The sequence below is a fragment of the Rhinoraja longicauda genome, chromosome 8, assembly GCF_053455715.1.
Source record: "Rhinoraja longicauda isolate Sanriku21f chromosome 8, sRhiLon1.1, whole genome shotgun sequence".
Lineage (NCBI taxonomy): Eukaryota > Metazoa > Chordata > Chondrichthyes > Rajiformes > Arhynchobatidae > Rhinoraja > Rhinoraja longicauda.
In genome coordinates this window covers 34291740-34313047 of record NC_135960.1, presented here as the reverse complement: position 1 = coordinate 34313047, position 21308 = coordinate 34291740, and the positions used below count along the sequence as shown (strand labels likewise).

General features: G+C 45.5%; 2 protein-coding genes across 2 annotated transcripts in view; both read right to left on the bottom strand.

Annotated features, from left to right (window-relative positions):
- slc19a1 (solute carrier family 19 member 1) overlaps positions 1 to 7229 on the bottom strand; it is a 39239-nt gene extending 32010 nt beyond the window's left edge. Inside the window, exon 1 of the mRNA XM_078404459.1 lies at positions 6670 to 7229. Coding sequence (XP_078260585.1) covers positions 6670 to 6831 — 162 coding nt within the window. The 5' untranslated portion in view covers positions 6832 to 7229. The remainder of the gene's footprint in view (positions 1 to 6669) is intronic.
- A 13440-nt stretch (positions 7230 to 20669) lies between these two features.
- The window catches only part of LOC144596357 (cyclic nucleotide-binding domain-containing protein 2-like), a 34882-nt gene continuing 34243 nt past the window's right edge, over positions 20670 to 21308 (bottom strand). Inside the window, exon 18 of the mRNA XM_078404612.1 lies at positions 20670 to 21057. Coding sequence (XP_078260738.1) covers positions 20727 to 21057 — 331 coding nt within the window. The 3' untranslated portion in view covers positions 20670 to 20726. The remainder of the gene's footprint in view (positions 21058 to 21308) is intronic.

The following is a 21308-nucleotide window of genomic DNA, read 5'->3' as shown; positions in this document are numbered from 1 at the left end:
ATGCTTGACAAATCTACTGGAATTTTTTGAGGATGTAACTAGGAAAATTGACAAGGGAGAGTCAGTGGATGTGGTGTACCTCGACTTTCAGAAAGCCTTCGACAAGGTCCCACATAGGAGATTAGTGGGCAAAATTAGGGCACATGGTATTGGGGGTAGGGTACTGACATGGATAGAAAATTGGTTGACAGACAGAAAGCAAAGAATGGGGATAAATGGGTCCCTTTCGGAATGGCAGGCAGTGACCAGTGGGGTACCGCAAGGTTCGGTGCTGGGACCCCAGCTATTTACGATATACATTAATGACTTAGACGAAGGGATTAAAAGTACCATTAGCAAATTTGCAGATGATACTAAGTTGGGGGGTAGTGTGAATTGTGAGGAAGATGCAATAAGGCTGCAGGGTGACTTGGACAGGTTGTGTGAGTGGGCGGATACATGGCAGATGCAGTTTAATGTAGATAAGTGTGAGGTTATTCACTTTGGAAATAAGAATAGAAAGGCAGATTATTATCTGAATGGTGTCAAGTTAGGAGGAGGGGGAGTTCAACGAGATCTGGGTGTCCTAGTGCATCAGTCAATGAAAGGAAGCATGCAGGTACAGCAGGCAGTGAAGAAAGCCAATGGAATGTTGGCCTTCGTAACAAGAGGAGTTGAGTATAGGAGCAAAGAGGTCCTTCTACAGTTGTACCGGGCCCTGGTGAGACCGCACCTGGAGTACTGTGTGCAGTTTTGGTCTCCAAATTTGAGGAAGGATATTCTTGCAATGGAGGGCGTGCAGCGCAGGTTCACTAGGTTAATTCCCGGAATGGCGGGGCTGTCGTATGTTGAAAGGCTGGAGCGATTGGGCTTGTATACACTGGAATTTAGAAGGATGAGGGGGGATCTTATTGAAACATATAAGATAATTAGGGGATTGGACACATTAGAGGCAGATAACATGTTCCTAATGTTGGGGGAGTCCAGAACAAGGGGCCACAGTTTAAGAATAAGGGGTAGGCCATTTAGAACGGAGATGAGGAAGAACTTTTTCAGTCAGAGGGTGGTGAAGGTGTGGAATTCTCTGCCTCAGAAGGCAGTGGAGGCCAGTTCGTTGGATGCTTTCAAGAGAGAGCTGGATAGAGCTCTTAAGGATAGCGGAGTGAGGGGGTATGGGGAGAAGGCAGGAACGGGGTACTGATTGAGAGTGATCAGCCATGATCGCATTGAATGACGGTGCTGGCTCGAAGGGCTGAATGGCCTACTCCTGCACCTATTGTCTATTGTCTATTGACAACCAGGTCTCGTTGCACTTCCCATTTTCTTAATCTGACACCATTGAGGAATAATCTGCTCCTTGTTTCATGCCACCAAAGTGGATAACCTCACATTTATTTACATTATACTGCATCTGCCATGCATCTGCCCACTCACTCAACCTGTCCAAGTCACCCTGCAATCCTCTTCTCAGTTCACACTGCCAACCGGCTTTGTGTCATCTGCAAATTTGCTACTGTTACTTTTAATTCCACCATCTAAATCATTAATAAAATATTGTAAAAGGTTGCGACCCCAGCACTGGTCTTTTGCGGCACTCCACTCGCCACTGCCTGCTACTCTGACAGGGACCCATTTATTCCTACTCTTTGTTTCCTGTCTGCCAACCAATTCTCTCTATCCATGTCAATACCCTACCCCCAATACCATGTGCTCTAATTTTGCTCACCAATCTCCTGTGTGGGACTTTATCAAAGGCTTTCTGAAAATTCAGATACACTACATCCACTGGCTCTCCTTCGTCCATTTTACTTGTCACATCCTCAAAAGATTCCAGAAGATTAGTCAAGCAGGATTTCCCCTTCATAAATCCATGTTGACTTGAACCAATCCTTTCACTGCTATCCAAATGCGCCGTTATTACCTCTTTAATAATTGACTCCAGCATCTTCCCCACCACCGATGTCAGGCTAACTGGTCTATAATTCCCCATTTTCTCTCTCGCTCCTTTCTTGAAAAGTGGGATAACATTAGCTACCCTCCAATCCACAGGAACTGATCCGGAATCTATAGAACATTGGAAAATGATCACCAATGCGTCCACGATTGCTTGAGCCACCTCCTTGAGTAACCTGGGATGCACTGATACCCTTTATCAGCCTTCAGTCCCATCAGTCTATCCAATACTATTTCTTGCCTAATGCAAATTTCTTTCAGTTCCTCTGCCTCCCTAGATCTTCTGTCCTCTAGTACATCTGGGAGATTGTATGTGTCTTCCTTCGTGAAGATAGAATCAAAGTACCTATTCAACTTTTCTGACATTTCCTTGTTCCCCATAATAATTTCACCTGTTTCTGCCTTCAAGGGACCTACATTTGTTTTACAAATCTTTTTCTCTTAACGGCTACACAGGTGGTTTTAAACTAAATAGGGTGGGGGGGGGGGGGGGGGGTCAAATGGGATAGTCAAGGATGGAGTTAAAGGGAAAGAAAGTAAAGGGATAGTTAATGACCCCAGAATTAACCCCAGAAAGCTCACAAAGGGATAGGAGAGTGTGGCCAAGTGTAATAGGAATCGATATGAAAGGTGAGATGAGTAAGAAAATAAAAGTATTGTATATGAATGCGCGTAGTATAAGAAGTAAAGTAGATGAGCTTGTGGCTCAGTTAGAGATTAGTAGATATGACATTGTGGGGATTACAGAGACATGGCTGCAGGAGAATTGGGCCTGGGAACTTAATATTCAGTTATACATCCTAAAGAAAGGACAGGCAGGTGGGCAGAGGTGGTGGGGTAGCTCTGTTGGTGAGGGACGAAATTCAGTCCTTTGCGAGGGGTGACGTAGGGACTGACGAGGTAGAGTCACTGTGGGCTAGTGGAATCAAGGGGTGTGGGGAGATGGCAGGAATGGGGTACTGATTGTGGATGATCAGCCATGATCACAATGAATGGTGGTGCTGGCTCAAAGGGGCCGAATGGCCTCCTCCTGCACCTATTTTCTATGTTTCTATAACATACCTAAAGAAGCTTTTACTATCCTTTATATTCTTGGCCAGCTTACCCTCGTACTTCATCTTTTCAGCCCGTATTGCCCTTTTTGTTACCTTCTGTTGTCCTTTGAAAGTTTCTCAATCATCTGGCTTCTCGCTACTCTTTGCTATGTTATACACCTTTTCTTTTAGTTTTATTCCATCCCTAACTTCCCTTGTCAGCCACGTATGCCTCTTACTCCCCTTAGAATCTTTCTTCCTCTTTGGAATGAAATGGTCCTGCATCTTCTGGATAATGCCCAGAAATTCCTTTCGTTGCTGTTCCACCGTCATTCCTGCTAGGATCCTTTTCCAGTCGACCTTGGCCAGCTCCTCTCTCATGCCTTCTTAGTCCCCTTTGTTCAACTGCAACACTGACACCTCTGATTTAACCTTCTCCCTCTCAAATTGCAGATTAAAACATCATATTATGGTCACTACCTCCTAGCAGTTCCTTTACTTTGAGTTCCCTTATTAAATCTGGTTCATTGGACAACACTAAATCCAGAATTGCCTTCTCTCTGGTAGGCTGCAGTACAAGCTGCTCTAAGAATCCATCTCGGACGCACTCTACAAACTCCCTTTCTTGGGGTCCAGAACCAACTTGATTTCCCCAGTCTACCTACATATTAAAATCTCCCAGAACCACAGTGGCATTACCTTTGTTACATGCCAATTTTAACCTGCTGCAACTTGCACCCTTTATCCAGGCTACTGTTTGGGGGCCGGTAGATAACTCCCATTAGTGTCTTCTTACCTTTACAATTCCTCAATTCTATCCACAGCGACTCTACATCGTCAGTCCCTATGTCACCCCTCGCAAGGGACTGAATTTCATCCCTCACCAACAGAGCTACCCTACCTCCTCTGCCCTCCTGCCTGTTCTTTCTATAGGACGTAAAACCCTAAATATTCAGTTCCCAGTCCCGATCCTAATGTTTGCCGTGTAATCACCACAATCACCGTTGGCACTGATTCAGGTCACCCGCTCACGAGGCTGGTCAGGGAGCTGCAGGAAGTAGCACCGACGCAGTTGGAGCTTTGAGGAGGTGCTAAGGCAGAAGTTGCACTCCTCCCACTACGAGCTGCAGGGAATCAGTGCTACCACTGCATTGCTGCCTGACTGCAGGGGAGGATCGCTCCATGAGCTACCCACTGACCCCTCCACGCAAGGACACTGGAAAGTGAAGCCCCACCTGACCGATTTGCCCAGCCATCCCCCACACACAATCCAGTGTGCTGATAGCCCAACTCCACCATGAGGAGTTGGCTGAATGGCCTGTCATGAATCACAGCACGATGCACTGTGCTGGGTGTAAAAACTGCCCACAAGAAATTGAGGAGCAAGGATAACTGATTACACCAATATTTTGACTACTAAGTGCCAAACGTAACCAGCACAGATTCCTGGCAAGCTGGAACCCCCAGGTCTGAGTGGGGTCCTGTAATGTTGTAGAGATAGGTGGGGGGGGGGGGGGGGGGAGGCAAGGGGTGGGTGGTCAAAGGAAAGAGGCAGAGTGTGCGGGAGACAGAGAGAGAGGGGACAGAAGGAGGAGAGAGTGGGTATGGAGATAATGAGAGAGGGGGGGACAGAAGGAGGAGAGAGTGGAGATGGAGATAATGAGAGAGGGGGGAATGGAGAGAGAAAAGAGTGGGACTGAGGGTGACGGAAAGGGGGAGAACAGAGGGAGGAGCATGTAGGTGTGGGGAAGACAGAGAGGGGGAGCAGGAAGTGAGAGTGAGTGGGTGCGGGGGGAGCCAGAGAGAGGTGGTACAGAGAAAGGAGGGAGTGGCTGCTGGAGAAACAGAAAAAGGGAATGGGATAGGAAGGAGGGAATGGGTGTTGGGGATGTCTGAGAGGGGGAAGTGTTTAGGGAAAGACAGAGAGGGGGAGAAGGAAGGGGTGACTTAGAGGGGGAGAGGGAGGCAGGCAGTGTGTGGGGGAAGAAACAGAGAGGGTACAGAGGGAGGAAGGAATGGGTGCGGCGGAGATAGAGTAAGGGAGAAGGAGGCAGTGTGTGTGGAAGAGACGGGGAGACCGAGGGAGGTTGCAGGGTGAGGGAGAGACTGAGAGAGGGTGAGGGTGTTCGATCATGGGCTTGCTTCTGATTTAATACTTGTGCTGCCCCAAGAACAGGTAGATGGAAATTTGTGATCAAATGTCAGGATGGAGACCGAAGATAGACACAAAATGGAATAACTGAGAGGGACAGGCAGCATCTCTGGAGAAAAGGAATAGGTGACATTTCGGGACAGATACTGCCTAGCCGCTGTTGCTCCACCTTCGGGGTAAACCACAATCTGCAGTTCCTTCCTACTCAGGATGGGGACCCTTCACTTTGCACCTCAATGGGACAGTCACCACGTAGTGCTCCTTGCATTTGTGGTGACCGTCTCCCTGTAAGGAAGGTCCACTTTCAGTCAGTAAGGCTGTTGAATGTGCTCTGTCACACGTGTTCTCACGTGCACAACACATGTGTGTTAGTGTAGATCAGGAGCAGGTTTGAAATTTGTACAATTTCAACTAGACGTGATTTTTAGTGCAAGACACCTGGAGTGAAATTGAATTTTGCGGAATTAGCAGTAAAAAAAAATTGGCACCAGCTCATCTAATGTGGAGTTTATTCTCTGTGTTGTTTCTTCCTAAACAGTTCCCAATTTTAAAAGTCTCTTTGGTGACAATTTATTTTTCCCGATACTGGCCAAATACATTGAGGGAAATTACATTTTGGAGTGTGCGTACCTCAGATGTGCAGAAATTGTGCAACACTATTCCTGTCTCAGAGACAGGAGGTTTGGCATTGAATCTCAGCCCAAAACCCATGGAAGGTAACTCGCGGGGGCAATCAACCTTCGCAGGGCGAGGCATTCATCTCTTATCCCAAGCGGACCCAGTGAATGTCAAGAGACACAAGAGATTGCAGATGTTAGAATCTGGAGGCAGACCTGACGCAGGGATTTGACCCGAGACATCAACCATTCCTTCCCTCCCACCCTCTCACATCCCCCCCACCTTCCCCCTCCCACAGACACCGCTCTACTTACTGAGTTCCACCAGCAGATTGTTTGTTGCTCCAAGCCGACATCATATCTGCTGGCCAGCCCAGACTAGATGGGCTGAATGGACTCACGTTGAAAAGTAGGACATTTCCTGCCTTTGTCCCAGGAAAAATTAATTCCTCAAACAAATGTTCTGATCACCCTGCGCTGTGTAGGAAGCTGCAGTGTAGACTGACACATGCACTTGGCTGTGAGTACATTGAGATGTGCAATTTGTGGGAAGGCGCTATATAAATGAAAGTCATTCTTGAATTCCTATTCCTGTTAGTTTAAGCAATTTACCCAAACACCCTTGTACACTCAGTAACCCAGAGACCTGCCCCCTCCACACTCTCAGAGACCCGAGTCTCCTGGAGTGCCACTTCACAAGCAGCAAGTTTGCTAACCTCATCCTGACTGGATAACGATGCCTCATCTGCGCCAATCAACAATTTGCATGAGAATTGGGTCTTTAACCGAAGGCTCAACTACATAACGGCTGCACAGTTATGATTCCCAGCCACCGACTGGGGCAAGTGACTGAAAGTTTGCAGGGGGTGCTTTGGGAGCTGTATGTATGACATGTAGGACCGTCCTTTATTATCTCAGCCGTCAGGCCACTCACCTGCTCCCTGGTGAAGTTCTTGTCTGGTCCCAGGAGGTAAGGAGTGATGAAGCTCTCTGCTGGCTTAACCTGAGCCATGAACCCATAGAAGCACAGGTACAAGACGGAGAACTTCCAGCAATCGCTCGGCTCCTCCGGCTTCTCCGGCACCTCAGGATCCATGCTGTTCGAATCTCCTCTGCCTGGATTTCCTCCCTCTCTCTCTCTCTCTCTCTCTCTCTCGTCAGGCTCACACACCTTCGCTCCCTCTTGCTATCTATCGGCCAGAGCAGGGGGCAAAGGTACTCTGCTTCCACAGCACCGTCACCAGCTGGAGGATCAGCCGGGGCAGTCTTTGGACAAGCGCTGGTTCTCAGAGGCGACTGTCCCCCAGGGCTGGAGTGCCCTTGTGAAGACTGCGCTTCTCCCACGCTGCTGCACAGCCGACACCAAGCAAACCCAGCTCTGCAGTGCTTGGCTGTGAACTCTGTGCTGTCTGCAGAACTCCTTGAGAGTGGAGCTCAATATAAGTAGGGCTTGTCCCCGCCTCCAGCTTGGCAAAAACATTCGCTCTGCCTCAACCAGAATCCTTCGACCCACAACCCCCTCCCCTCACCAATGCAGGCTGGGACTTGGAGTCTGCCCTGCCTTCTGCATGGGCCTCATTAACAGCAGCTCCAACTGGACTACGATTCCCAGGGTGCATCACAAGCACAGGGCAGAGGACAGCAAAACACTAGTGCACACCTCCTCCAACCTTCACTAGAATGGGCGGTCCCTTCAACATTGCCGATGCCTCTCTGGCATTCTGACTGTTCAAGTGTCAAACTCATTTGGTCAACAGAGCTCGTGTAAGGTTTTCACTTAACAGTCCAGTTGTATTTAAAAGTCTGCGCGGAAAACTGACTGCAGCTGCCCCAGCATGTCAGATTCTGCATCACTAATTCAATAGTTGTTTCATTGCAGTGCCCCCGGGAAACTCCATAATACAGCATTAATTCTGACAGGCTTCGTAGAAAGAACAGGATGGTATTGAGCTCAGCGTGTGTCTCTTCTGAGAAGATCCATACTAGGCAACCGTTAGGGCATATTACAGCTGGCAGCGGATTAAATACTGCGTAACACAGTCCGGAGCAGATTAAGGAAGAAATCCTTACATTATTTGGCTATGTTCATGCACCTGGTCTACTGGGCAGCAAAGTTCTCCCTCAACTCTCCTGAGACCTTGATTACCCTTCAGTAGCTCCATAAAGCACTGGAGAGATACCACCAAGGTCTCTGCAAAATCATTTCTGCAAAATCATTTCATTTATCATGCCTGTGGATTCAGAGGATTTTCATGTCAAGTTGATTTAACTTGACTTGAAAATCGTCAGAGTCTAGTGGCAGGATGAAGTGAACCATCCTCAGTATCCGCTCTGTGACTGATTTCCCCAGCATTGAGGCCCTGGTTATGAGAGTTGGCTCCATCAACCACGTTGACTAAGACACCACATGTCCAGCACCAGACGCTCGAAACAGACGCTCCTCTGAGCTCTGTCATGAGAGGAGATTACGGGCAGACAGAAGAAAAGATTCAAGGACATGCTCAAATCCTCCCTGGGGAAATGCAACATACTGGCTGATTCCCGGGAATCTCTGGTCCAGGTGGGCTCGAAGTGGAGAAGCAGAGTTCGAGATGGCGGTGAGAAACCCTGGGTCCGTGTGTCAGCAGCATGCAGAGGGGGTGCACCACCTCGTAAACTAACCGTCCATTCACTATCATGAGACAGTATCTACGAGTCTTGTCAGCCATCTCCAAACCCCATATAGGTGCGTCAACCTCGCTCCCAAGGGAAGAGAAGAAACGGAAGAGGTCATTGCTCCAATTGCGGAAACCAATCAACGCAAAGCATGATTCCACAAATAACAATAAAGTTGGGATCCATTTGGGCATGACTGTTTGAACAATGAGTGTTGGTCGGGGTTTGGCTCACCTTTAAAGTCACACCGTGGATGTGTTCCCCAGGAGCCCAAAACAGCACCTCAACTCAGGGTCTCCATGGAAGGGGGCATCTCATACGATGCAGCGCTGCCTCGCCACCTCTGCAACCTGGGCTTCAGCCTGGCCTGTTAGATGCAACTTGGACTTTCAACCATGCTTGGAAAGTGTGCAGCCTTTCAATTAGAGCTACTATACACCACCTGATGCCTGCATGGTCCACCCTTCTTTAGTTTCCTCATTAAAACTGAAGTGATGCTGAACAATTTTTCATTGCATTTAAAACATTGATGTAGTCATAAAGAATGGATCAGGTCCACAAAGCCAAGGCTCAGTGTCCTGTGGGACACTGCTACCCTGCTATCCTCCCAGCTACCCTGCAAGAAATACAGTCAGCCAATAGAACGGAGTTTGTACGTTCTCCTCATGACCCTGCGTGGGTTTTCGCCGAGATCTTCGGTTTCCTCCCACACTCCAAAGACGTACAGGTATGTAGGTTAATTGGCTTGGTAAATGTAAAAATTGTCCCCAGTGGGTGTAGGGTAGTGTTAATATGCGGGAATCGCTGGTCAGGGGGGTGGGGGGCAAAGGGCTTGTTTCCGCGCTGTATCTCTAAACTAAACTAATATTGATGAGGACTAGATCAAGCCATGGTAAAGATCGAAAGAAAGCGCGTCTTTGTTCAATAGTAGCTCTTGGAGTTGGGATGTGGGAGAAAAATTTCCTCCTCAAGTCTGCCCAGCCATTCAATATGCTCATGGCTGATCTACATTGCCTCAATTCCTCTCCTTTTCTCAACTTGTTTTTTTGATCACCAAATCTTCAGCTGGTGCATCCGGGATCTGTTGGAGGGGATAGTGAGGCTTGAACTCATGACAGACCTCAGCAGAAGAAATACTTCTAATTTCCAGTCAAGTTGAGATTATTGACCCATGCACAAGTACGGTGAGGTGCAGGTACGATGAAAATCTTGCTTGCAGAAGCACACCGATTCAGAAAACCACAAAAACAAAAATCACACATAAGTTACACAAAACTTTGACAAGACTGTAAAAAGAAAAAGACTGCATCAAAAAACAAGACATTCATAAGAAAAATGCAATTAGTAAACAGGTCCATGGCCATATCTCAATGCTCTCAAGACAGTGGAACTAATTGTAGACTTTTGAAGAGATCACCCACCCCTCACCCTACTCACCATCAACAGCACCATAGTCACATCTGTGGAGTCATTTAAGTTCCTTGGAACCATCATCTCCAGGGACCTTAAATGGGGGGCCACCATCGACTCCACAGTCAAAAAGGCCCAACAGAGGATGTACTTCCTGCGGCAACTGAAGAAACACAATCTGCCACAGGCAATGATGGTCCAATTCTATACCGCTATCATTGAGTCCGTCCTCACCTTCTCCATCATGGTCTGGTTTGGCTCAGCCACCAACACAACATCCGGAGGCTGCAACGGATCGTTCGCACAGCTGAGAAGGTTGTTGGCTGCAAGGGCCAGGAAGTGAGCGGGCAAGATCATCTCTGACCCCTCTCACCCTGGCCACAAATTCTTCAAAGCACTTCCCTCTGGAAGGCGACTCCGGACTTTCAAAGCAGCCACAGCCAGACATAAAAACATCTTTTTTCCACGAGTGATAGTTCAACTCAATAACCAAAGTCTGTAGTCTCTTTTTTGCTCTGGTTTATTTTCACCTACATGTTTAGACCGTAATGTTGTATCCTTATTGTTTTGATGTGGTTAAGCTTTATTCTTAATTGTTAACTATGTTTGTGTTGTCATTGGTGAGCGGAGCACCAAGGCACATTCCTTGTATATGCATACTTGGCCAATAATCTTATTCATTCATTCATTCATTCATATGAGAGCCACCTGTGGAAAGTGTGCAAATCACAGAATCTATTTTTCTGCGATTATTTCCCACAAAACAACATAAATCCATTCCAAGTGGCACTAATAGAAATTACATCATGCCAGTCGCAGGAGAAGGAAGTATCAGTCAGGGACTGCTTACTGGTGCACACCTGTGGCAAACCTAGCAAAGCCACTATCTCACGGACCCAGAGTCCCAAGTTCAATCCCAACCTTGGGTGCTGTCTGTGTGGAGTTTGCACATTCTCCCTTTGACCTTGTGGTTTTTGGCTGGGTGCTCCAGTTTCCTCCCACATCCCAAGTTCATATCGCTTGGTAGATTAATTTGCCGGCGAAAAATGTCCTGTGAGAGGTGTAGAATCTGAGTTTATGGGAATAAGGGAGAATGAAATGGGATTCATGTAAATGGGGGTTGGCAAGAACGTGGTGGGCCATATGGCCTGTTTCTGTGCTGTATCTCTTGATGACAGCTTCCCCTAGTGCAGATAGTCAAGAGATGAACTACAGAATGTGCTGAAGATAATGAAATGAGTTGATGGTTTGAAGGCAAGAGAAAGGAGTACAATCCTCTGTCAGAGCCAGGCATTCTGAGGAAGTGTTCACACACAGGGCAGTAGAGAGCAGGACCGTTCCCCGTAAGGATTGTGGGTACCACAAGCCAACCACAATAAAAATTGAGGGACCTTTGCTGGGTGATGATACGCTTTGTTGTGACACAGAATTTTATGTTTTATATATGCTGGTACCCTACAGAGCAACCCCATCAGTCACATTCTCCATCTCCTTTCCTGACAGCTTACACCCTCTCATATGTCTGTCAACTCACTGAAGGGTCACATAACAGTGGAGATATAGAGTGTAGGCAACAGTTGTGGGCTGAATGGCCTCTTTGGCCCTGGGTTGCTGAAGGGAAATTATTGGTCAGGATTCCCGATGGGGTCTGTGGTCACCAGTCACTAATCTCCCGATACTTGATTACCCATCAATGATGCGGGTTTGTGTACATGACAAGGTTCCTTGCGAGGGTGTATCTGGAAGTCCGGACTGCAGGAGAGGATGTGGAGAGGATCTGTGCTTGAGGGGGATGTATAATTTGCAGAGAAAACTCCTGCCAAGTCCCAGAGCAGAAGGAGGCAGCACACGACGGGCAGGACGTGGTCAATCAGCTGGAGTTCAAACCATTCTGAAATGTTTTGCATTGTCTGCTTTAGAAGCAATTAAGACAGAGAATGGGGAGGGGTGCGAGTGGGGAAGAAATTCCTTTCTATTTTAAAAACAGAAACCTGTTTCGCATTTTTTTATATTTCCGGGACAACCCACTCATAAAACAGAGTTTTAATAAGCCAGGGTCAACAAATAGTGGCTCAGTTTGATGCTGTGGGCTGCCGTTGCTGTACTTTGTGGTGAACAGTAGGTGACAGTAAAAAAAGGCTTTGGGGAATCATGGCCACCCTTTCATCAAAAGCCCATCTGTAATAGAAAGGAACTGCAGATGCTGGTTTACACCAAAGATAGACACAGAATGCTGAAGTAATTCAACGGATCAGGCAGCATCTCTGGAGAAAATGGATAGATGATGTTTTGGTTCAGGACCCTTCTTCAGACTGATTGTAGTTTCCCGACTTTAATATATCTGAAGAAAGGTCCTGACCCAAAACGTCACCTTATCATTTTCTCCAGAGATGCTGCTTGACCCGTTGAGTTACTTAAGCATTTTGTGCCTATCTTTGAAAGGCCCATCTATTGGTCTAGCTAGGTCCGCTGCCTTTTCAGCTGAACCCAAACAGTTCCTTATTCTCAAATATTCACCCAATTAATTTTGGAGGGTTCAATCTGATTGCATCATCTTTTCAGGCTGCACATCCTTGATTATAATTCGCTGCATAAAACCATTCGCTAAAAGTTGAAATTGTAGATCAATAGTACACAACTGGCCCTTCGGCCCATTAGGTCCATGCCTACCATCAACCATCCTTTTTACACTAATCCTAAACTAATCTAAGTTTATCCTCCCCACATTCCCATCAATTCTCTAAGAATCTACCACTCACCCATACCCATGTGTTATTTATAATGGCCAAGTAATCTCCCAAGTGCGCTTGAGAAAAATTGATGTACCCGGGAGAAACCCATAGGGCCACAGGGAAACTTCACACAGATGACACCCGAGGTCAGGATCGAAGCCGGGTCTCTGGCGGTATGAGGCTGTGCTTCTGCCAACTGCACCACTATGCTCTTTCCACTCCCCCCTGGACATGTGGAGAGCAAAACCTGAAGCCTGAAGCCTGAGATTGTCATTCCCCTCCCTCCTCTTAAAGGTTCCTGCTGGGCAGATGGGGATAAGGTAGCCCCCAGTAATGAGTTAATGTTTTTGGCAAATTGCTTGGATTTAACTTAGATTGGACCAGTCAGAGAATACAGTTTTAAATCTGTGCTGAGAGAGTTAGATCGCAAAGTGATCCGACGGTTGACTGATGTTGAATTTTGAGTTAGATGTGAGCTTTGTTCTGATGTTTGCGGCTCATGCAGTCAGTCCACTGCAGTTAACTTCTGGATTATGGTTACTTTTTGACAGGGTTACAGTGGCCGTAATTTATTAACCAAGAGCAAATAACTTAGAGTAGGTTTGCCTCAGTTTATGCTGCCATGGCATTTCTATCTGTCAAATACCAGTGTGTCAATGGGGATTCCTCAGGTCACTTAGCAAGAGGTCTTGCTTTCCTTTGGCATTAGAGGCTCACAATCGATTGCCAACTGTTGTTGCCCATCTGACTGAGCAGCTGAAATTCTGGTGGATGGGACCAACCTTCAACCCCACTACTGCAGAATCTGGTAACACCCTGGAGTCAAAAGTCAAGGCCAGGTTCAAGGGTCAGGATGCCTGATCGTCATGGGGCCAGATTAGAGCCTGCGCTAAAGCTGTGTGGAGTGGAGTCTTTGGAGGCTATGAGCTGGAAGAAACCTTGGTCGAGAGAAGGGAAGATACTGTGATCGAGAGAGCTTGTATGAAAGCGAAAACAAGTTTGTATGAGGTTGATGGAGGAGTCAGAGACCAAGGTCTCATTGTCAGCCTCAGGAATTGGGGGTGGAGATGGGATTGAATAGAACAGGTGGTGGGAGTGGAATTGGGGACCTGGCTTCCTGAATGTTGAAAATTAAGGAAGGTTTGAGGGAGCCCACCCATCACAGCACCAAATAGTCCTGGAAGTGCATGGTAGAAGTTGTTCGTTGGGTCTGGTGGACTGTTTGTTCACCTGCAATGATCCATGAGGAATGTCATCTCGTGGTCTCAGATTAGGGGGTGAACTATGCGTAGATATCTCCAGACAAATTTCTTGCAAGACATAACTGGAATTTGTCAGAACCATGTTCCATTTGGTCAATCACCAATAACTTAATGCTGAGTAAAACTAAGACGTGGGCACTTTTATACACTCTACATGGGCATGTCAGAAGGTAATTCCTTTTTGGCAAGGTTGTTTTTGCTAGGAGATACAAAAGGAATAATACCAAAGCTAAGTTTGGATAAACATCAGGAAAGATTTCTCAAAATATCATTAGCAGTAGCAAAAAAATGTGTTGCGGTCACATGGAAAGAACAAAATGAAATAAGATTTGAAAGATGGCATGCAGAAATGCGGAGTTGTATCCCATTAGAAAAAGTAACGTATAATCTGAGAAATGGATATGACTTCTTTTTGAAGGTGTGGAACCCATTCATGGCAAAACTAGGATTAAGAATAGGAAGTAGTTAAATTCAGGATTGCTTTGATACCTAACAAGAATTTTAAAAGAAATTACTCGGAAGTGACTCCCTCGGGACTCCAGGTTTTTCTTTTTCTTTCTTTCTTCTGCTTTTTCTTTTTCCTTCTTTTGAACTGGGGGGTGGGGAGAAAATACAGAACAATACGTGTATAATCGAAGTTATAGGTCAGTGACTATTGTTTACTAAGGAATGTAAAATGTACAACGTATGGGTTCTGTTAAAACTTAAATAAAATATTAATAAAAATAAAAATAAAACTAATTTACAAAACTGAATTTCTGGCCAATAATTTGTTACATATTAACAGACGACTCTTCAGTATAAAGGCATTTTCTCAATGATTGCAGAACATGTGACATATAACAAATAATGAAGAAAATAAAAATCCATTTACAAGAACATGGATTGGTGAAGTGGTCAGATTTGGGGCAGGTGAAGTTTAAGGTGGATGAAGAGGAAGAGGACACAACATAAATGATGCAGGAGGAGAGAGGTTTGAAGATTGATGTCTTTACACACTGGATCTGAATGATAAAGCTGGTAATCATTGGATATTCAGTCTACAAAGTACAAAGATTGCACAAGCAATGAAGACATGGCAAATATCTGGCAATCATTGGTTGTCCTTCAACTGTATTCTTCAGTCCAATCCTCTCCAATTTCTATTTGAAAGCAATGATTTCCATGACCTTAGCAGCTCAAACCCACCATAATGCACTGCACAGGATTCCAGGGAGGATTTTAAGGCCCAGAAGTAAATACTCAGGGGATTCATTAGAATGTTATACCAGCAGTGAGAGGGAGACTAGGGATGAGAAAATTTAACAGAGACGTCAAAAGTCAAATTCATTTTTGAAGAAGAAACTGCTTACAATGCTGAAATGTTAGTAACCAAGGGAGCAGATACAATTTTTTGAAGATAATTAGCAAATGCAGTATATCATGAAGATTCAACATCCAACAAGAATGGTTATAGGTAAGTCCTCAACAATCAAAGCTGCTGACCCCCATTGCTGTAAATGAAAGAGATGATTTAATGCATATAACATGTGTCTGACTATTCTCCACTCACTATATTTTTTTCTGGTGAAATCTCATTTAATTAAGTGCAGTTAATGTTGAATTTTCTTCCTCTGTAAATAGATCTCTTTCCTGAGTGAACAGACTTAGTCTAACTGTACAACTGACTAATGAGAGGAAGCACACTACTCATCAATATATGGGCTGAAACAACATTGTCAATAGACTCCCTGATGTCCAAAAAGAAAAATTAGTCTGATGAGGAAAGTGTGATGAGGTGCTGTGGTCTGGAACGCTCCGTCAAGCATGGAAGTGGAAACAGGTCCAATAGTGAACAACACAGGGAGCACTCAGCAGGTCAGACAGCAGCCTTGGAGAAAGGGAGATAACCTTTCAGATCAATGACCTTTCAGAATGCAATTAAGAGCCATTGTGGCACAGCTAACGGAGCCGCCCCCTCGCTGCTCCAGCGACCTGGGTTCGATCCTGACCTCTGGAGCTGTTTACGTTGAGTTTGTTTTTCTCGCTCCAGTTTCCTCCCAAATCTAAAGCCTTCAGAGTGCTCGGTTGGCCACTTTGTATTTCCCCTAGAGTCTGGGAGAAAGTGGGGAATGAGAGTGTAGGGTACAGGAAAAAACAGTGAAGGAATGGGATTGCTCTGTGAGCCAGCGCAGATCTGGGAATGGGATTGCTCTGTGAGCCAGCACAGATCTGGGAATGGGATTGCTCTGTGAGCCAGCGCAGATCTGGGAATGGGATTGCTCTGTGAGCCAGCGCAGATCTGATGGGACAAAAATACCTCTTTTATGTTGTAAGAAAATACGGAAGAACGGATCTGGTATATGGAGTAATAAAATGATACAGCTGTGAACAGCATGGGGACAAGACCGTTCAGCCCAAATTGTCCACGTGACCAAGTTGAAATTCTAGGCTAGTCCCATCTGCCTGCATTTGGCCCGTCGCCCTCTAAGCCCTTCCAATCTGTCTGTCCACACATCCTTTGAAAGTCTCCACTTCTATAGCTTCATTTTGGCAGCTCATTCCAGATACAGACTACCCTCTGAATGAAAACAAAACCTCTGAGGTCTCTCTTAAATCTCTCCCTTATCACCTAAAGTCTATGCCCTATAATTGTAGAATCTTCCCCTTGGGAAAAAGACAGTGAGCATTCACTTTATCCATTCTCCTCATGATTTTGTATACTTTGTTAAGGTCAACTCTCAGCCTCCTACTCCCCAAAGAAAAAAGTCCTAGCCAATCTAGCCTCTCGCTATAACTCAAGCCTTCATATCCTGATACATTCATGGTAAATCTCTTCTGCACCCTTTCCAACTCAATGCCATCTTTCCTATGCCTGGATGACCAGAATTGCACAAAGTACTCCAAATGTGGTCTCACCAGTGACTTGTACACTTGTATCATGAAATCTCATCAAAGGTAACTTGGATTTCTGAGGCGCAGCAACAGAGTTCCTCCCTTCCTAACCAGACCACAGTGCTGGGCTGCATCTGTCTATGATCACCTCTGAGCATTAGTAAACCAGTGGGTCTTTACACAATCTACCCCTTCCCTCGGCACCACTACTGATGCTAATCAATGGAGCCTTATCCAGTACATTAATTACTTTAATTTCAAGTTCCCACCTGCTTTAGTGAGATGTAGACTCCTGCTTTCCAAACAATTGTTCAGACATCTGGATCCTAGCCCTGTAACTTAATCGCATGGCTGAACTATTCTACTGGAGCCCACCACACGTCCCAGTTTGTTTGGGCCACCCTTTAGGAGTGGGGATGGAGGAAGGAGTATGTCAGCCGGATCGTTCTGCAGCAAAGTAAACAGAGGCCAAGTGATTTGTGAGCACCGGGTGGAAAGAATGGTCCCTGCTCATTCCATGCTGTATAGATACATAGACTATAGATGCAGGAGTAGGCCATTCGGCCCCTCGTGCCAGCACCACCATTCAATGTGATCATGGCTGATCATCCACAATCAGTACCCCATTCCTGCCATCTCCCCACACCCCTTGATTCCACTAGCCCTAAGAGCTCTATCTAACTCTCTTTGTAATGCATCCAGTGAATTGGCCTCCACATCTGAGGTAGAGAATTCAACAAATTCACAACTCTCTGTGTGAAAAGGTTTTTCCTCATCTCGGTTGTAAATGGCCTACCCCTTATTCTTGTATCCTGGCATCCTGTAAATAGACAGGAATAGAATAACACTGACACAAACAGATCCCATTCCAAGCCATCTCAGGGTGAATCATCCAGTTATTGCTTGAAACAAGCACTCCTCAGGGAGGTCCATTCCAGGGATTAATTCTGGATTAGGAGTATCACGAGATGGGGTTAATCTATACCTGAGGCAGCCTGGCTTTCTGCTGCATTCTGGTTGCCAGCCTGTGTGACTACCAGCCCTTCTGAAGAAGGGTCTTGACCTAAAACGTCACCTATTCATGTTCTCCAGAGACGCTGCCTGACCTGTTGTGTTACTGCACATTTCATCCAGTCTCCCAGTGAGCTGAGCAACTGGCCTCTTAAAGCCAGAGGTCGCGCCTACAGGTGGCAATGGAAACCATTGTGGGCCACAGGCTGAGGTGATCAATGGTAGGTGGGAGCAGGTTGAAGATTTGACCTCAGCACCTTGGGGGAGGAGGCGGAGAGGAGGGGGCTGGCAGGTCCAGGGGAGGCTTCAGGCAAACTGGGAAGGTGTTAGAACCAGGCAACTCTGCCTGGGATCTAACCCCAAGGGTGTGGGGAAAGAGGCTCAGGGTGTTGAATCTCCTCACACACAAATGGTCAGGGCCTTCTTCAAATGTCTCATCAAGTCATTTATTTTGTCTGCTTCACCCTTGACCCAACAGACAGGACTGACTACCTGCCAGGATTACATCCCATTCTCACATATTCAACAATGCCATTCCCCCCACCTCCCGCCTTCCACCCTTTTGGTTTTAAAGGTTTGGCATTAATTTCCTGGAATCGTACACTATTCCCTCTATCAATACCTGTTTGTGCCCCTTTAAAAGCCACCCCCTCCTGCACCCACCTTAAAGCTGTACATCATATTTGACATAGCTCGCCTACTCTTTCTATCTGTCTGTAAACTCAATAAATCTCTTCTGTCTTTACAATTCCAGGACTTATGTTAATGGCAAACCTCAACGTTATCCTCTAACTGCCCAGAAGGGACACATAGCTGGCTCCTGGAGATGTTCCAGCCAAAGAAACAATCAGGAAGCACTGAAAATCAAAGGAAAATCAAATCTGATCTAAAATCACAAAAAGGTGGAAACACTCAGCGGGTCCAGCAGCATCTGTGGGGGAAGAAGTAGAATTAAGGTTTCAACCTGAAACTTAACTGTTAAGCACTCTTATCTATCTTCATTGAGTTGCGTCCATGCTACCATTCTTCATTTAATGTTACATATATTGTGTTGTATCCTCCCTGCTCCTTGCTTGAAGGTAAATGTCAACATTTCATTACAATTTAAATAACCCCTTGTACCTGTCCACAAGTTTCTGACGATTTACCCTTTGGATCGAGGAAGCCTTGTCAGATTGTTGGGACTTGTCGCCATCTACTGCACATAACTGGAGGTGCAGCTTTGCACCTGTTTTTCCTTCTCCAAGATTCTTGCATCCAGAAGCAAGTTTCCGACACATTTATCAGCAATCCTGTGCATTATCAGCAATCACACCTCACTCCAGGTTCCTCCCCTCCCCACCTCACTCCTCTCGCGACTCCACTCACACCCACTCTCCCGGAGCATCGCCCTCCTTTCCCTATGACACCTCTGCAGACCATCGGTTACCGGTTACCTAGCAAGACATCCTGCTGGCTACCGGAGAATCACAGACTGCATACCCATCGTTAGACAGTGAATGTGCCCATAGTCATGTATCCCCAGCCCAGACAGCCAAAGAACAGGCAGCCCCTGCACTGCTCATTCTCTTCATGTTATTCTGCAAAAGGCCAGGAGGGTGCGGTCTGACTGCATTTTAACCACTGCACACTGTCACCTTTGCTCCAATTTAGGGTTCAATATCTACAATTTGGAGATTATAGAGATTGAACAATATGAAAGGTTTTTTTGTGTATTTCAGTACACATGACAATAATAAACCAATACCTATACCTGTGCTCAATGGCACAGATATAGTTGAGCTTTTGAAACTGCATTGAGGTGCTCTTGCCAACTACTTCCATGGTTCACCTAGGGCCATTAATCATCCTATCACAAATGACTGACAACTACTAGAATCAGTTGCGTTTTTAATGTTTATTGAACATTGATTGTCAATGGTACAGTACTTTTCGAGGCAAATTCTTCATTTGGTGGATATTCAACAAACCCGCTGGAATCTGACCAGGAGCAGGTTCAAGCTCCAATTAAACCTGCAAAATGCATGGTAATCCCAGGAAGGGCTTCCTATTCAGTTTTATTGTAAGGCAATTTCCAGATTGCTTCTTTTGGCACCACAAAGAGGTGTGCCTTTGATTGTTTCCAGTGTGATGATGGTGAGCCCTGCTGACTTTGGGTCTTTATAACATTCATCCTTTACAATATTTAGATTTCTTGAATTTTGCCCTTGTGGAACTGGATCCTCTGGTGCTGAGCTTTGATGGCATTGGAGCTTATGGTGTTTTCATAATTCAATTATTCAGCATTGGGGCAGTGGCATTGGGTCTTAAGTATTCACGTGTTGTGGCCTTTGGCATTATGACACTGCACCTTTATAGCAACGGGTCTTATGATTGGATTTTATAGCATATTGACTTGTGGCATTGTATTATTATTGCACAGGGTCCTTATTATTGGGTCTTAATGAATTGGATCTTAAACTAGGGAGTCTATGTGATTGGGTCTATGGAATTTGTCTCATAGTGTAGTACATGATTTATGATATTGGGCTCAATATCATTGGATCTCATACCATTCAAGCATAAGGTATTGGACCTTTGCATTGAGTGTGAATGTTTGTGTCTGGTGTTATCAAACCAATATTTTTACATTACATAGACCTGATAATGGGACTCTAATGTTGCATTTTTAAAACAACACAACTAAATTATTAGGTCTTATCATGTTGGCTGTAAGCTTGTATTTTCCTAGCTTGGATCCTATGCACTGTCTTTATGGCAGTAGGTTTAAATAGCTTGGAATTTTAATGTAAGTCCTTTGTAAGAGTGGTTTCTTTATGATTGTAGGAGTTCCTTTATAATTGTAAAAGGTTTGTGCATAACAGCGGCCAAATATATGAAAGAGCAAAGTATGGGAGAAAAATTCCTGTGCATGATCCCACAGTGAACAAAGTGTTGGGGGAAAAATAAACTGAAATTGGAAAGGATTAAACAAGTAATGGCAACAATCTGAAAGATTCTACATTGAAGGAAGCCAGAAAGTGAGCAAGAACACCAGGGGGACCTGTTCAGAACAACGCATGCCTTAAATTGAATGGAATCTTTTCTATTCCGTGTATCAATTGGAGATCTATTTCTGGTAATTTGAAGTCATCACCTTCCCTCATCCTCAGAATAGGACTAATGTAGTATGACGGCTTTGAAAAAATAGTATGGGGATTGCTAGCAATATCGGGAAGGTTCAGGAGGCCAGTTTTGTCAATCTCATACACAGTCTCCCCTTGACCTGACATTGGAGCTTTCTCAGCTTTTGTGTCATGGGTGATCTTGGCGATCATATCCTTCTTAAAGGTCTTCCAGAAATTATTCCTGATGAAGACCTCGCAGAGCTTGTCATCGCTGGAAATGAAAGAGAGTCAAAATGGCCATCAGTCTTGGCAAGGTAAAAGATATGAGCTGAGGTTTACAGGGTGTTTATAGCTGAGGCTCTGGACATGTGGTGTCAAAGCACTTTCGAGTTAAGGTAAAAAATTAAATTGTTAGCACAACTAAACTGCGTGACAGAGAGGTGCAACTGGAAGAGTCACTGCCTCATGGTGCCAGAGAACAAGATTTTGTGTGGAGGTCTGTGTGGAGTTTTCATGTTCTAC